Source organism: Montipora foliosa, chromosome 8 (genome assembly GCF_036669935.1).
Source record: "Montipora foliosa isolate CH-2021 chromosome 8, ASM3666993v2, whole genome shotgun sequence".
NCBI lineage: Eukaryota > Metazoa > Cnidaria > Anthozoa > Scleractinia > Acroporidae > Montipora > Montipora foliosa.
Window position 1 is genome coordinate 50,011,896 of NC_090876.1, and position 17,500 is coordinate 50,029,395.

At 38.6% G+C, this 17,500-nt stretch overlaps 1 protein-coding gene across 1 annotated transcript in view; it reads left to right on the forward strand.

Moving 5' to 3' along the window:
• Positions 1 to 17,500, forward strand: part of LOC137968111 (collagen alpha-1(III) chain-like) — an 86,668-nt gene that overhangs the window by 25,176 nt on the left and 43,992 nt on the right. Inside the window, exons 12-27 of the mRNA XM_068814735.1 lie at positions 1 to 50; positions 1,062 to 1,106; positions 3,102 to 3,200; positions 3,552 to 3,605; positions 6,402 to 6,446; positions 9,130 to 9,183; positions 9,379 to 9,423; positions 10,231 to 10,284; positions 10,665 to 10,718; positions 11,813 to 11,866; positions 11,979 to 12,032; positions 12,187 to 12,240; positions 14,713 to 14,757; positions 15,535 to 15,588; positions 15,984 to 16,028; positions 16,576 to 16,629. The exon at positions 1 to 50 is cut by the window's left edge and continues 4 nt beyond it. Coding sequence (XP_068670836.1) covers positions 1 to 50; positions 1,062 to 1,106; positions 3,102 to 3,200; positions 3,552 to 3,605; positions 6,402 to 6,446; positions 9,130 to 9,183; positions 9,379 to 9,423; positions 10,231 to 10,284; positions 10,665 to 10,718; positions 11,813 to 11,866; positions 11,979 to 12,032; positions 12,187 to 12,240; positions 14,713 to 14,757; positions 15,535 to 15,588; positions 15,984 to 16,028; positions 16,576 to 16,629 — 860 coding nt within the window. The remainder of the gene's footprint in view (positions 51 to 1,061; positions 1,107 to 3,101; positions 3,201 to 3,551; positions 3,606 to 6,401; positions 6,447 to 9,129; positions 9,184 to 9,378; positions 9,424 to 10,230; positions 10,285 to 10,664; positions 10,719 to 11,812; positions 11,867 to 11,978; positions 12,033 to 12,186; positions 12,241 to 14,712; positions 14,758 to 15,534; positions 15,589 to 15,983; positions 16,029 to 16,575; positions 16,630 to 17,500) is intronic.

Here is a 17,500-nt window from a genome sequence, read left to right on the forward strand (position 1 = left end):
TACCTGGTGATCGGGGTGAGACTGGTCCTGATGGTCCCCCGGGTCCCTCGGTAAGTACTTGATGTCATGTTGCACAGGGATTGTCGGAAGAAAGTACAGCATTTTAGGAGAAAATTATTTCAGATAATTGCCTGTTTTCTGTTTCTTAGAGCTAGGTATTTGGGGAAGAGCATGGAGGAGTATTTTTTTGTGGCTCACAAGCAGGCTTTGCTAATGAATTTTTTTTTCAGGCCATAATTGAGAAGCAGGATTTAGATACAGAGTGTAGAGTGTGTGACAAAGAGGTGGAGTCGGTTGGGCATGTTGGAAGTGTTTGTACTGGTTTGGCACAGAGGGAGTATCAGAGGAGGCATTATGGGATGGTGTTGAGGGTGTACTGGGAGCTTTGTTGAAAGTATGGTGTGAAGTGTGGTGTAAAGAGATTGTGGGTGAGTTGAGGTTGTTGGAGGATGTGCTGGGATAGGAGCGTCAAAACAACACAGAGGGTGGTCCCGACGTTACTTTATTGGATTGCGCAGATCAGGAGTTGGCAATTGTTGTTTTCTTGTTGCCTTGGGGTAGGAACATAGTGAGTAAAGAGAATGAAAAAGTCACCAACTACTCTACTCTGGTAAAGGAAATCAGGAAGATGCATGGGGTGTTGACAAAGATTATGCCATTGGTGGATGGTTATTCGGGTGTGGTCTCTGGTTGGCTGTTTTTTTTTTTTTAAGATCTTGGGATTCTGGATGTGTTGTAATGCAGGCCTCCACAGTCATTGGTATGCACCCACCACTCTTATGCTCCAGAAGACGCTTACTTTCTAAGCCCCAAGTCTGGGCCAAGGCTAAGCAGTGTTAACGCTTGCAGTGTTTAAATACAATCACAGGTTGTTCTGTTCACAGAAGGTCAAGAATTATTATTATTATTATTATTATTATTATTATTATTAATTTAATTTAATTTACTATTGCATCAGAAGTCTTCAAAGGCATTCTGCGGCACAACCTTTAAAGTATTGAATGCAAGCTAATGCTTGATTCAGGTGATGAATTCTTGTTTTTTGTTCTACTCTGTAATAGGGTGTTATGGGACAAAATGGACAAGGAGGAATTCGTGGACAACCGGTGAGAAAAATCTAGAACTTAACTCAAGAATAATATTATTTACTAGGAGCTCTCAATGAAAAGTGAGTGCATGTTTGAATCCCCCTTACATGTATGTTACAAATAGTTTACCTTCACTTTCAAGATTTATAAGTGAAAACAGAATTACAGGAAGCCACAATTTTCAAGTTACCATTGAAGAAAGATCTTTTTTACAAATTCATCAACATTGAGATTTTTTTCAAAAATCTTACAATTCTAACTGTAAAATAGTTTTGGTATACTAAACGTATGTCTACAGTACCACTCAGAATTAACCTAACAGGGAACGCGTTCACAAACATGATCAGAACGAAACTTGAACGAGTAATGAAGGAGCAACAGAACGGATACTGAACTGGGGCAGGACGGATGTGGAACAAAAATGTTCTCTATAACCTGTTCTCTAGAACACATTCTCATCTGCAGGAACGTGTTCTAGAGAAGGTCCCGGCTTAGTGAGATTTACGGGTACTTTGTGAAGTCCGCATTTGTAGGCATTAGGTGCATGTCGCTTGACACTTTGAAATGGCCTTGTGCACGGTATTGGTGTTCAAGGCCATTACAAAAAATGTAATGCTAAATTAAGGGCTTGATTTTAAAATTACAAGGAAACTGTAATAATCGGAAAACAGAGATGAAAAGTAAATCTCATGTGCATTTAGCTGGTAAAAAGGAAGCTTCAAAATAACTTTCTGTTTTCAATTAAGGGCAAAAGAAAAAACCTGCACTTCAAATCAGCGAGAAAAACAGCAGTGAACATGTTCATCCACAGACAATCAGTACTTTTAGAGTTGTAGAGGCAGAACTAGTGTTACGCAACTAGTTTTTGCACTAAAATTTTAACCATCACGCCAAAAAGAAATTTACAGTTTGCTTAGCGTTCAAATGGTTTGATCTCTGGTTTGGTTTGAATCGTTTCGGTGGTTTGTAAAACACTTGCCAATGGTTTCCTTCATTTTTCCTTTGTAGATAGCCCAAAATACATGTACATGTTAAAATTCCACTTTTGAAAATTGCAAAGCAGTGAAATACGCACAAACAAAACAGTTACCTCGTTCTGCTTCACTGAACAAAGTTTGGTTGCAGCTAGCATGTGACAATTTTTACTTAATACGTGACTTAATTCTCTCACGCAAAGTACAAACTTTGAAAGGCTCTAAACCCTTGAAACCCGCAAAACGCTTTAAACCTTTTTTTGTCCTTTCTTTCAAACAATAGCTGCCGCGAACCTAACGAACGATAGAGAGTTTAAAGGGATACAAACGATAGAAACGATATTAAAAGTGCGATGTTTCAGATCAAAATGTAACACGCCCAATGAAAAAATTCCCGATTCCACCCACTTTGTCTTGGTGCTGTGCGCTAATACAGCAAAATAAACGCAAGGAAAGTAACAAAATAAACAGCAGACAATAGAAAAGCTTTTTTTCCGGTATTATTCCAGATAAATACTTTGTAGCAAAAAAATAACAGCTAAAAGTCGGGTATTGTCGGTAATAAGCATTTGACAACCAATACCGTGCGCAAGGCCAAATTATGTAAGTCATCTTTTGTTCTTGTTTTGCTCATTTTTTTGTGTACAATCACATATTATATTGTTGCACAATTGAAAAAGAAATCTTATTGATCACTGCAAAAATTTAACTGTTTTTTAAATATCACTAGCACAAAAACCTTCCGAGTAAGTAGCATAAAATTCCTTAACGAATCCCTACAGTTCAAAACCACCAGTTTCATTGTATCGTTCATGCGATATCCATGGCATACACTGTAAGATGTCATCAATATTTGTTTGCATCCATGAAGAGACTAAATCAGAGGATGCAAGTGAAAAAAATGCACACTGTTGGTCTCTTGAATTTTCACTGAAGGTTTCATGACCTTGATGAATGCTTCCTCTAATAGAAGTAATCATGACTCATTATTTTTTTCTTACATGTCATGTAATTCTGAACTTCTCATTACGATTCCTAGGGACCCCCTGGTGTGCCAGGACCCACTGGAGTACCAGGATCTCCTGGTGAGAAAGGATCCACAGGGGACCCAGGAGTAGCAGGAGAACAAGGAAAACAGGTCAGAGTTTATTTAGATCTAGTATACAGGCTGCCTTGAAAAAATGCCTCAGCTACAAGCAAAGGACATACAGCTGTATTATTGTACAATTCGCAAGTCTGAGGTATTCTAAGGAATTCTGAGGTTGGGTGAAATAGTTCACTTGAATGTGTGACAACTTAAGAGTCAACCACTGTTCCCACTTGTAAATAAGGATTGAATCTTAAACCTTGTCCTGTTTACTAGGGATTATCACCAAACTATTGGTCACAATCCTTCAATCAGCAAGTTATTGCAAGGATTTAACAGTGATTCAACCAGTGAGACTTGCTGATTGCTTCTGAAATTAATTTCTTTCTTTACATTGGCCAGGGTTTGCAAGGAAGAAGAGGTGGGCAAGGCCCTCAGGGAGATCCTGGTACTGATGTAAGTTGTGAACTATTGATAAAATAATTTTATTAATTTTCTTTCCCACTTGAATAATTTTGATAAATTATACATACATGTACATGTACATGTATATTATCAAACATAACCAAGCTCAAATCTCATATACTGTTCAATGCAGCAGGTATTTAATTGAAAGAATAATGTTATCTTAAGCCCAGCAATAATTGCAATTATTATATGGAGCACTCCGATTGGCCAGTGTTCGGTCAGGATTTTACACTGCAGGCCATTACTGTGGAAACGGTCTACTTCCGTATTTTTTCTCTCTCCCAGGAAATTCAGGTAGAGTGAAACACGAAAAGTTTTTAAAAACGCGGAATTTAATTTTTTCATCACAACAGTACATGTAATTCTAGCAAGCCAAAATTAATTTTCATGTAAAGATTTGCTAATGGAAGACAAAGATTATGAACATTTGTGACCCTCTTTGGGAAAACCAGGCTTAATGAAAATTGCGTCGAGCTGTTTTTCAGTGCAACACATTTGGGAACGTTGAAATGCATTCAAAAACATTCTCAATGCATTCTGAAACCTTTGCAATGTTCCCCAACGGAAATAGAAAACATTCAATACCATTGAAAAATCATTTCAAAACATTCAGAAAACGTTTACAAATGTTGATAATCATCATTAGGATACATCCACAAAACATTCCAACAATGTCAATGACAATTGATTGTCAAGAGTAGAATTTCAGCCGTGTCCTTCTACAACTTAACAGAATTAGTAGAGCACTTATTAAAAAATTAAAAAGACCGAGAAAAATGAAGGGTTTGTGTTGCAGGGCTTGAAATTAACTTTTTTGCTCAGGTGCCAGCTGGTGACTAATGGGGGAAAATTTGGTCGCCAGATCATAAAATTGGTCGCCAACTTTGCATGCAAGGAAAGTCATAATTATTATTAAGTAGTACAAAAAACAAAATCTTTTAATGAATCTTCCGGGCGCAAAATTCACGGTAACCAGCAAGAAGCATACGGTGTTTAATTGCACCTACGATCCCATGAACCCGCTGAAACAATATGGTGCCTAGTAAATGTGGTGATCGAAGTATCGCAGTACATTTGTGCTATTAATTAACAATGTGAGAAACCGGTTTTCTTGTAGTATTTATACATTATTTTAATGGGGAGAGAAAGGTGAGTCGTGTTCTAGCTACCAGTTCTGAACAGTTTCATCATATAAAGATTCAAATACAACAGTTGTCTGCCATTTATCCTGGATTATCAGACAAAACGTGATTCGCCAGCTGGCGACTAGTGCTGAAAATCTAGTCGCCATTCCTCAATTTTTGGTCGCATTGGCGACCAGTGAGTCGCAATTTCAAGCCCTGTGTTGGACATTCACCTCTGCGTACAAATAGAAAGACAAGGTTGGAAAGCTCGATTTCAGATTCCTCCAGCACCAAGCCGATTTCACTAAAAAATTCCCATTGTACAGGTTTCAAATCACGCACCAAGCAAGCTGAAACCCAGAGGTTTCCAGAGGTTTCCTCTCATGCCATTATATCTGAAATCCGTCCAAAACTCGAAGCGCTGGACCTCAAATAATATTTTTAAAATGCAGGAAGGAAGCGTAGCTGGGTTTTGGTGTGCCGGTTTGCAGTCGTCACAACGTTTGCTCTTCTGTGATTGGCTAATAAGGAATCATCAGCCAATCAGAGAGGTGCACATGGCATGACAGCTGCAAGCCGGTACACAAAAAATCCTGCTATGCATCCTTGGAGCTACCAATGCTGGAGTTTTCGATATTATTTGAGGTTGAGCGCTTCGAGTTTTGGACGGATTTCAAGCTGAAATAACTAGATCCCAAAAACGAAGACCAAAGATTGAAGACCTATCCTGCACAAACGCAGAATTAAATGATGCTGAACTTACCAAATTTCAACTCTGGTATGAACACACCGCTTTGAATGTATCAATACTTGAGCATTGAAAACAACGTGAAATGCTACATTTCTTTGGATGAAAATAATAATTTGTTGTGTTTTACTTTGCAACTACAGTAGCTAATGAAGTAATGGATGCACTGAATTAATGCTGTTGTTGTCATCTTTGATTTTAAAAAAATCTACCTAAAATCGGGACTTTGTTTTCAAAATTAATGTGTTTGTCATAATTGCTGAAAAAAGCAACATGACTGCTAATTTGCTTAGGAAGTGGCGAGGTATTCCGAAATTGCCACAAAACAAAACGCGGTGTATTTTCAATGTACAGACGTGTTAATGTTTATAATTACCAGGTCATATTGGAAATGCCATTGGAATTAGAATGTTTGGAAACGTTGCCAATGTGTGATTCATTGGCCAACATTGGAATGCATTGTAATGCATTCAAAATGCGTTGAAACGCATTTTAACGCAAATTTCATTAAGCCCGTTTTTCCCAAAGAGGGTCACATTTACCAAGCGGAGAAGTGTCTGATCACTCAAAGAAACAATGCCATTTAATAAACAACCTACTGACTTCACTTGCTTGGGATCATACTGTTGAATCATTTTGTGGAATATTACCCCCCAGTCATTTTTGCATGGAATATGCACATACTGCCACGACATTGGGCCAATATTTTCCAGTGTGGTCCTCTGGTTTGCTTAGTAAGAGGTTGTTATTTATTTGCACCCCTTTTTTGCCACTATATTAATTAATTTAAGTTTTTTGTCTTTCTGTACTAGGCTGAAATTTCATTTGGTGGTCAATATGGCAAGCATTTGACTGAAAAATAGTTCTTTTGAGCAATGCATTTTTACATTAGATTTTTGTTCCCAAATCTAGGGAAATCCTGGCAGTGATGGTTCTGAAGGCCAAAAGGGAGCACAGGTAAAAAGTTATTGTTAATTACGTGGGATGCCTGTGGCAGACCACTTTTAAAATTCGCTTGAGTGTGGGTTTCATTGTAGTCAGATATGGTAATTAGCCACATGCCTATAAGAAAACTCTTGGCTTGATTCTCTACTTTCGCAAATCCCGTGCATTGTTTCAATTCCTAAATGTAGCTAGAATTGCTTTTATTCAATGTGAGCACATGCAAATAAGATTGATTCATGAAAACGCTAGAGGTTGCAAAGGAAATGTTAGATTCTCGTCACACTTAACCTTCCTACCCCTCCCTTGTGACTCTCAGTCGGCTTCAGGGATCAGTGACATCTGCAACAGACTTTACACACTTTACGCAAAAAACAGCATTCCACATAAACACCACCAAGCGTCTTGGTTTTTTTATTAATCACAATGACATTACAATGTACATTCATTAAATTTAAACCCTTAAGCAGTGTATGCTACTCCAGTGTGAGTGGGGCGGTGGTGGGTTGCGGTTTTTTTGAACGGTTTCAAAAACATTCCCCAAGAAGCATGTCCCTCGGGAGTCCTAATAAAGGTTCAAACACAAACATGTAGTCTGTACAAGAAGAAGAATGCTGTTTACTATTTTCAGAGATATTCAAGTTTAAAAAATTCGAAATTAGCCAAGTGATGACGTCATAAACTCACCTGAATTTATATCTCAGCCAATTTGTATCAGAAATACTTGATTCTTTGCAGTAAGATTCTAGTAGATTTGCTCCACAATATGAGCATACCATTTGTGTTGCCATGGCAACACACTGGGTTCCAGACCTCCCTGATATTAAAGGCTTTGCGGGCCACCTTTGGCATTCTATTTTGATACAAATTTGCCAATGGTGCCTCATTTGCATGATCCTGCAAGCATATGAAAATGTTAGGTCAAGCTTGTGGCCCCGTTAAATTTTAAATGTTTTTCTAGCTTAAGATCACCAAAAATATTGAAATCAGGTTGGAGGGGACTGGAAAAGAGTGATTTACCATGGAAACCAATTTCTTTGTAGTCGTAGGTGTGTTGCCTGCAGAACTATTAGCCCAACAAGTTTCAATGGTCTCTAGCTGCTGCAAATTGACTGAGATTGCTCTATTTATATACTTGATTTTGTATTGGGTTGAGTTGACGTCATCGGTCCTCTCATTTGCATATTTACACGTTTTTCAACCCAATGCAGATATTTCCAAACAGTAAACAGCCTTTTTAATCTTTCCTGGTATTCTATGTGATAAACCTAAAAATTGGAGGGATAAAAATTTGATCATAGTAGCACTTCCACTCATTTGTGCGATGAAGACATTTCTTCTCTTATTAAATATTACCATATGTGTTCAATCTCTTCGAATGAGTTTGTTTACTTTCTTTTTCTTAAATAACCCGTGATATGAGGCAGTGTGGCCCAGTAGTTAGGGTGCTTGCCTTGAGATTCTGAGATCCCGGGTTCAAGACCCGCTCTGACCGCTCGTTGAATTTGATCCTGGTAGTCCCTGGTTCAACTTCCCAGCCGCACTTGTAAATAGCCAACTGGTTTGCCTCCAGCCAGTTGGGATTCTTAACAGTTGTTGTTTTGTTCTGTCGTTTCATTGTGTTTCATTGGCCCTGAAAAGCCCCTATGGGGAGCGGTCAATTAAGTATGTATGTATGTATGATATCCATCCTTGCAACAGCAGCCCAAGTGTGCCGGCATTTTCCACTTCCAGCATTTTTCCCACATGCCCAAGGGCAAAGTTTTTGTGACCGTGAAACAAATTCTCACAGACCTGCTGCCAAAACTTTGCAACTCGCAATTGCTCTGGAATATAGAAAAAACAGAAACAAGTAAATTAAGAAGTAAACAGTAAATGAAACTAAATTTGAAATTTAAGGTTGCTTAAACAAAGAAAATCGAGAAATTCGCTTGAGGCTTGCTCGTTAGATTCCCCCCCCCCCCCCTTAATTTTTCTGTAAACAGAAACCCAGTAACCAAGCCAGCCCAGTCAACTGGGATCGTGTGAATTATTTTGTCGCCGTGCAAATTAGCCTACCAAGCCTCATTTTAGAGCAAGAATTCTATTCTTTTCAATTCACTGTATGGTATCGAGGCTTGGTAGGCTAATTTGCTCTTCAACAAGAGAATGAATAAGGTGTTTTTTTTTCAACTTATGATTTTTTAAGGTAGTTAATTCCGTGAAATCCCAAAGGAATCTCACCTTAAAGCACTAAGCGCCAAACTGCTTTTTGGTTTCCATCAATAACATTTCTGGACATAGCTGGGAAGATTAGCCTGAACTTTCAGCCATCTCTTCCCTAACCCTAGGGGTGTGCCACTTAGGGTTGGGGAGGGGACGGCTGAAATTTCAGACTACCGGGAAGGTCAACTCCGCCTTCAGGCTCGAATGCCTTCATGATATCTTTTTAGAGGTTCTTCAGTAAAAAGATTCGAACAGATTCTATTGCTTTCCATTGGCATGAAGTTCCAGTGTACGAATGTACCATAATAACCAAAGATGCTGATTGGTAGGTTAGTTATGTCACAAATCATTGATTTCGGGTCAACTTTCAGCTTGGCATCAGAAGTTTGATTGATGGAAGCTGCAGTTTGGCCGTTGGGGCTTGGAATTTTCACAAGGTTTACTGTTTCTCACATCCCATCTTTCTTATTATTTTAACGTTTAAATCTTGCAGGGTGACCCAGGTCCAATGGGTCCGCAAGGATTGCCAGGTGCTCCGGGACGTCCGGTATGATTTCATATAGATTTTTCAATTTGTAAATTTTAATATTACTTAAAGTTAAGTGATCAATGTTTTTTGCCTCTTGGGGCAATTGTTCCATTAATAAAGGAATTAGTTACATGCATCAAATATTGTGTGAGTCTCATTGACACCAGTCTTAATTTGATGGAATCAAGGGTGTCATCCTTGTTGTAATTGCAGGGAAAAGCTGGGGAAGATGGATCTGTAGGACCATCTGGTGCACAGGTACAGTCTAAAGATATATGTCTTATTGGATGATTTAGTGTGTAGTATCTTGCTTTATTTATTTCTTTGATCGTGTATTTTTGTATCTCCTGACCACGGTCATGGTAACCAACTATGCTAAGCGCAGAGTGAAGTTGCGAATTGAAAGAGCAAAGTTCCAATTTGTCTTAATTGTTTTTTGCAATAGAGCAGTGTTATTGTTCAACTTTCTCATAAAAAAACAATGGATTCTGATGAAAGCTATCACAGTGAAAGCGAATTTTATTACGCAAACATGACTTTTCCAGTTTTTCTTAATTGTTTCTCCTACCTTCTAAAAATAGAATTTAGAAATAAATAAAAATGTTATTCACCGGCCTTGGTCGGTCCGTATTGGGAAAAACTGTGCCCTCTGTCTCAAGTACGGCCCTCGGCCTGCAGCCTCGGGCCGTAATCGAGACCTCGGGCACAGTCTTTCCCAATACACACCTCCCGGCCGGAGAGGAGCGGAAATTGGTAACAGGACTTTGTGATGTCCAATTTGGTATGTAACCATACTAGTGATATACAGCCCATTAAGTACAGGAGATAAATTTTCCATGATAGCTTCGATAGTATGGAGATGCTCTCTCTGATGACCTCTGATATTTCATGCAAGGTGTTTGTATAACCAAAGTGAAGAGCTCACTTAAGGAATTTATCTACAGTATGCTGTCATGTTTGCTCTAAAAGGCCTCTTCCCACACTTCAATCCTGAATAAAAAATTAATTAAGACATAATCAATCTTCATGGATGACACATTTTTTGCCTATGTGTTTTCCACACAGGGTGATTCTGGGCCAAATGGCCCTCCAGGACTACCAGGGCAGACTGGGACAAGGGTATGCTACCTATTAAATTATTATTATTGCAGTCTTAAAGTTCCTTTTTTTGTGATTCTCACATACCATGTAAGCAATGTGTACAAAGTTAGCAGCAGTGTTATTTTGCTGCAAATTATGTTAAAGGGCGAAATTATTTCAAACCAAAGCACTGTAACTTGTGAGGCACCTGTTCATATTTATCAATTAGTTCAAATAAAATAGGAAAAAAAAGGATATTTAAAACGTATTTAAATGAGGAGGAAATTGTATCTGATGAACAGCCATGGATTAGCAAATGAGTCATTGCAGCTGAGTTTATTTTTGTTTTATTCTTATCTACTTATAGACACAGGAATTGTAAATTCATAATCATACTTCCATACATTTACCTTTTGTAGGGAGATCAGGGTCCACCTGGTGCTCCTGGGCCAAAAGGTCCTTCTGGAAGACAAGTAAGTAATAACAATTTTGTATTAATGTTGTGGCTCAAATTTTTTTATGGTTTCAAAATTTTCAAACCAGTTCATTTATTTATTTTTCTTTGTCAGATTATTCATTATCCTAATCTGAAGCAAATTTGAATGCAAATTGAATTGCATGGTTTACATATAAAAGCCAGTTCAATGAACTAGTACAACATATGAAATGTCTTAATTGTTTGCGTCATTCTGCAGTCCATCAGTCATCAACAGGATGGTAAACAATGGATCTTGTCCCAATTTTTTTTTTTTTACGGTTTGGACCCATTGTAAAGCATTAAAAACTCATGGACTCTTAAACAATTGTCACTTCTAAGATCCCAAAGCAATTTATCTCAATGCTTCTTGTTAGCTACCATCCAGATAAAAGCAAAGAGGAGCCAGCTAGCTGTACTTTTGTAGCTTTTTTAACACAAGGCCAACTATTCCTTCCTTTGTTTACTGTTTCATGGCTAATTCATTAAATATTATTGCCCTTACATTGAATGTAAGAATGTCAGTGCAGTCACAAACATACTTTCACACCATCAGGTACATGCATAGTAAGCACTGTCATAGAGTTACAAGAAGGGAGCTTGAACACTGGGTGCCCTCAAACTCATGACTTGTGGCCTTTTGCAAGACATGAGTGACAGAGAAATCAGCACAAATAATTGTTATGATGAAATTGAAAACTGCAGAGCTCATTTTGCGAATTCTAATTTGAATGGATTAGTATGGGATTTACTTGTATTGTGTGTTATGGTAGAGCGGTTTTCAATTGAGTGTCGAAAGTAATTAGTGAATTGCTTTGGTTTATGATTACTGCACTCAGTGATTGGTTCAAAGTTCTCGCGCCACTTTAAGTGTAACCAAAACCAATCGTGGCTCGCGTGTGCACATTTTCCCGCACTTTGTGTCGGCTACGTGTAATTACTTCGAGTTTTGATTGGTTTACCGAATTGTTTCCGTCGTTTTTGATTGGCCAAAGTAATTACTTTGGTTTTGGTTTTACAACGCCAATTTGAAAACCGCTCTAACGAGGTATAGTGACAAGTCCTAAACCATCATGTCTAATTTGCATTTAGGGAAGACGAGGCAAGACTGGTCGGCTTGGAGCTACTGGAGAACAAGGACCCCCCGTAAGAAGATGGATATCAATAATTATTTCAAGAGATGTACACATCTACATGTAATAATTTTATTGTGATTGAACCATGAGAGATTGAAATGAAGAGTTATTTTTTGTTGCAGGGGGAACAAGGACCTCGGGGTGCAGTAGGAGCAGCTGGAATCCCTGGCACCGATGTAAGTCTGAATTTCATTTCCATCCTAGCCGCTGTGCAAATACATGTACAAGTACTATAAACTATGTTTTTGTTGTAGTCCTCTGCTGTATAAGTGATTTCTGAGAGTCCACCACACAGGATATATTTTAAAAATTCAATGAATTACTCTGCAGGGAAGACGAGGTGAACCTGGACACAATGGCAACGATGGAGTGAAGGGAGAAAGGGTAGGTTCAATAATAAAGTTTGTTTTCTCTTACCAATTAGGTACCCCTGTCTACTTCCTCATTTAGCTCATAGATGACAAAGTCATGCATGAGGTATTAGAGTGAGTCGGATTGCACTCACTATATCCCTCGATCACTCCATTTCAATTACCGTAAAGACTCGTGTATAAGCCGCACCTTTTTGCTTAAGTTTTGGGGCAAAAATCATGGGTCCGGCGTAAAAAACAAGACCATTGCTATCAGAGGGAGTAAACTTGCTTGTAGGGGTCACAAATTGAACTGAAAACCTTCATTAACTAAAGATTAAACCTGTTGAAACCTGTTGTTGATCACTGCTTTCGGTGGTTAGAAGTGGTGGCTCCAAAAGGAGCCGTTTGTTTGCATCTTGAGGTTCTAAACCTGAATCTTGCTCGCAAGTAGTTATTTCAAGCGTTTCATTTGCACTTTGTTTGCGCAGTTAAACTTTAGCTGGCATGGAATCTCAATTCCTCCGCACAGCTGCTTACAATGGCGTTTACGACCAATCACCTCAACAGTGATTTCTCCACTACGTGCAAGAAAATACCACGCTATTCTGGAGAACTCGCAAGGCAAATGGCCGACCATTTGTGACCATCCACGGGAAAACCAACAAAAAGGTGATGACACGGGCACGCGTGCATGACACGGCACGCTGAGTGTGACATTCAACACGCCATATGTGCATATTTAATGAGTAGCACAATCGATGTCACGGTGGCTTTTGTTGTGCACACTGAGACACTCCAAACCTTTTGTTTAGCGTGGCGTGTTGTGTGTCAGATGCGTGCCAAAACAGGCACCGTAAAATTGCAAAAGTAATGCAAACGAAATTCGTCGAAATTTGTCCTTTGTTCTCGCGAATCATCATCGAATTTTCGAACGATTTTTTGTAGGGTTTGAAGCGAAAAATTCACGATCTTTCTCGAAAATTCGAGATAGCGAAATTCGAAGTAGCGAATTTTGGAGGTAACCAAACAAAAATTCCAGATAACAAAATTTGAAGCAGCGAATTTTTGTGACATGAATCGGCGGCCGCCATCAACAACATCACTGAACAAGCGTATGTACGCGTAAATAAACACGTTAAGGTTAGCGTAAATAAAGTCGTATCGAAAATAGATTCAATGATCCTACAGTTTAATCTGCTATTTCCAACGAAAAAAAAAAAATTGGCTCACACAACAAAAACTGCGATTGCTTCACGAACAAGAGTTTGTTGTAGAGCTTACACATTGTGAAATTACGGCAGAAAACAATCATCGCGGCAAATTCGAACTTGGCAAATTTTTGTCCAGAAAATACGTGGGAGTGTTCGAGAACAGCAAATAAAGAGCGAAATTTCGCTCAATTTTTTGAGGTCATTTATCGAACAGAGCGATTTTTCGCACGAAAATTCGAAGTCAATTTTCGTTCCAAGGGAATTTTCGTTTTGGCGCAGCTGTCGTGCAATTTCACTCACTCCGTGTCTTTTTACGCGGTGCTCGATTTTACTTTTGCTGACACGCTCTTTTGTTTGGTATAACACGCTCTATTGTTTACAACTTGTAGTATCAGACACAAGAAAATTTTAATGAGGCGTGCATTACGACACGGCACTCCCGTGTTAAAGAAAATTTCTTTTGTCTAGCGTGCTAAAATAGCGTGCCCGTGTCATCACCTTTTTGTTGGTTTTCCCGTGGATGGTCACATTTCATTGCGTTTTTCTCCGATCAATGGCTTCGATACATCTTGATAAACATGATAGCCATGCACAGCTGATGTCCCTCGTTAAATTACTGTGTGGTTATCAAGCAAACGTTTGCATCGTTCTCCTGTGCTTTTTGCGTGCAAATTCTATCTTTTTCATTTCAACTGTGGGCTTTAGCAATGAAGACAACTGTTGTCAGTCACAGGGAATAGGGAAATTGATTAAAAAGAAGCTTTTAAAAGGGATTTTCAGAGTTGATTAACTTATTAATTAATGTCGCTTTAAATAGACAACACTAAATTTCGTGTGAACAAACGACCAACTTTATTTATAAGAGTGCTTTTTTGGAGTTCTTATTTTTTCCAAAATCATGCTTGAAAGTTGGGGGTTCGGCTTATACTCGAGTGTGGCTTATACATGAGTCTTTACGGTAATTTATTTATTGTCTTGCTACTTCTCTCTTTTGACTACTTTATCAAGCTGATTGGTAGGTGGGAGCTTGCAGAGTAAGGGGCTAACTTCATGACAGCCACAGTTGTCATTTTGTGGTTTGACTTGGGGAAAATGTCATGCAATGATTTCCTTTAAAAACTTAGTGCTATTTACAATTGCAATACAGTTTCCATTTAAATTTTAATTATGACTGCAGGAGTGACCACTGAAAAGCATCACTCATTAATTGTCAAGATTCTTGGAGCCAGTGCCAAAGATGGGTTAATTAGTTATTATAAGCTGCCTCTAATGCTTGTCTCTGTGTATTGCAGGGACCTGATGGAATTCCTGGAGAAGATGGAATACCTGGTCCAAGGGTGAGCTTGTCATTGCTTGTGCTTCCAATGTCCAGTTTGTTTACGTGGTTCATTTAGTAGGTATCACTAATATTTATCTGGGATTGTGCAGTGGTGTTGTTTTTGTTATTAATTTTGTCAATGGGGAACAAATTAACAAAAACCGTCACCACATTAAGCTCCTCAGAACTGTCCAGCAACAATATCTCAGATCTATTCTTAACATCAGATGGGATCATTTCATCACAAACGATGAAGTGTTAGTTCTTTGCTAACACCACAGATATTGAGATTACCCTTATCAGTAGTAGATTGCGTTGGTTGGGCAATGTTGCTAGCATGCCAGATGGACGGCCAGTAAAGGCACTTCCCTATGGAGAACTGGCAGAGGGTTGTAGAAGAGTTGGTCTTTCTTTTCTAACATTCGAGGACACTTTGAAGGATATTCTTAAGTGCATAGCAGTACTTCGCTCATGGAGAATATTATTTTTTTGTATCTGATCATCTGGGGTGGAGGAGGTTAGTAACAGAGGTTTGTAAAAAGATTGATGATGATAGACAGGAGGCCAACATGGAAAAGAGAGCAAAGCACAGTGGATGGAAAAGTTTGACGAAATGAGCTGCTTTGGACGGACAATTAGTACTGTTACTCATCCCATAACTTTGTTTTAAAGTCGTGTCGGGCTAAAGGTGTCAATTTTTTTTAATGGAAAGTTGGAAGGGTGTCCTTCTAAAGAGACACAAGTGTTGGTAATGTATACCACTTAAGAAAATCCATTAATGTTGTTTTTCTGTTAGGGTCCTCCTGGCCCCCCTGGTTCTCCTGGAGGTGATGGCAAAAATGGAGATAAGGTAACTTTAAAATCTTACTGAGGTACAATTTGAGGAACTGTAAATTGCATTTTTTTTCAGACAGGTCTAAAGCACAGGCCACTTTTCACAGGTCACTTGTTACAAAACCTTTACTAATGCTAACATTAGGCCTCATTAGGCCTAAAAACCTTGTTTACATGTAGGAAAGGAAAGGAATTTTATTTAAGTGTCTAATCTTCTAGCGCGGTAGAGCACTAATTGGGGACACTGTAAATTGAAATTAACAAGTTAATGCAAATCAAATCAAATTTTGGTTTTTGAGGTCTAAGGTTAGCCAATTTGAAGGTTTTGGGTTGCTTTAATATAGGTAAAAGAGTGACCTGTGATGAGTGACCTGTACTTTATTCACCCCATTTTTTATCATTGTCCATTAGGGAGCTAAAGGAAAAGATGGCGAGCCAGGAAAATCAGGGCCACCGGTAAGTTCATATTTAGAGCTGAAAGTTTTGTATATTCTCGAATTTTAATAACTTTGTAATGGAATTTATTATATGTCACTGTGATATACGAAGTTAGGGCTGAAAACTCAGTGTTATCTCAAGTGACAATTTTTCTGTAACCTTGCTTGTTTGACGACATGGATAATCATTAAAGGAGTTGTTTCTTATTTTGATGTTTTCGTACCTGTCATTGTTGTCTTTGCTTAAGCTGTCCCCTGATGTGTGGAAGACACATTTTATTGTGCATGACCCTGGGCAACTTGTTGTTACCCAACACACAAAACCAAACCTGGCCAAAAGACTAGGGGCAAGTTGATGACGATGATGAGTGTCATTATCTGCATAAGTAAAAGTGCATTGCATGTGTGCATGGATCAATAATTTGGGCATGAACTTAACACTACCCCAGGTTAATTGATAATGAGAATTGATATTACAGGTGTACATGTACCATAAGTTAGGAACCTTTCCATGTTCATGGGTTATTGCAATGTTTTGAGCCTTGAACCTTAACTGTTTATCGCAGGGACCTCCAGGACCTCCGGGTAGTGTTGGAATGACTGGAAAGAAAGGAGAGCTGGTAAGGCAGTCAGTTTACAGGTTGTTCATTTGCGCACCACTTTGCAATTTTGTGAGGCAATGGTGGTGTTTTGATTGACAATTGGCTCCAAGGAAGTTGCAAGTTCAAATTTCAACTTGCTGCCCTGTGTTTACCGTCCCAGGGTCAGATATTTGTTCCCATTCAAAACAACCCTGAACTCTATTTTTTACAACAGGCATAGCATTAGACTTCAAATTTGAAATTTGAACCTTCAACTTGCCCAGAGCAAAGTGCCAATCAAGAGTGCAGCATTGCGTGACAATATTGCAAAGTGGCATGCAAACAAACAACTGGTTTCACTCTAACTGTATTCAATCACCATTGATTGCATTCAGTTACTGAGAATTCAAACCTTAAGTTTCCGCTATTGGTCAGCCAATCTTCCTGTGATAGTAGAGGAAACAAGTCTAGGTTAATGGTTTTGCTGAAGGATAAATATGCCTGCTTGTTAATTGTGAGGAAATTCAAGAGAAACCAGATAGAGTTTTAATAAGTGGGCTCCCACTTTTTATTTGTCATTACAGCTTTGCACCAAATGAAATCAGTGTAGTGGCAGAGCTGCAATAGATATTTTTTTTAAGAACAGATGAAAGAAATCACTGTTTGGGTATAATTAGGATTTAGGCCATTATAGAGTCAGTTTCAATAGAGTGTCGTAAAATCAAAACCAAAGTACGTAATTACTTTGGCCAATCAAAAAGGACGGAGACAATCCGGTAAACCAATCAAAAACTCAAAGTAATTACACGTAGCTGACACAAAGCACGGGAAAATGTGCACTTGCAAGTTACGATCGGTTTTGGTTTCACTTCTGATTGGTTGAAAAAGTGGCACGAGAACTTTGAACCAA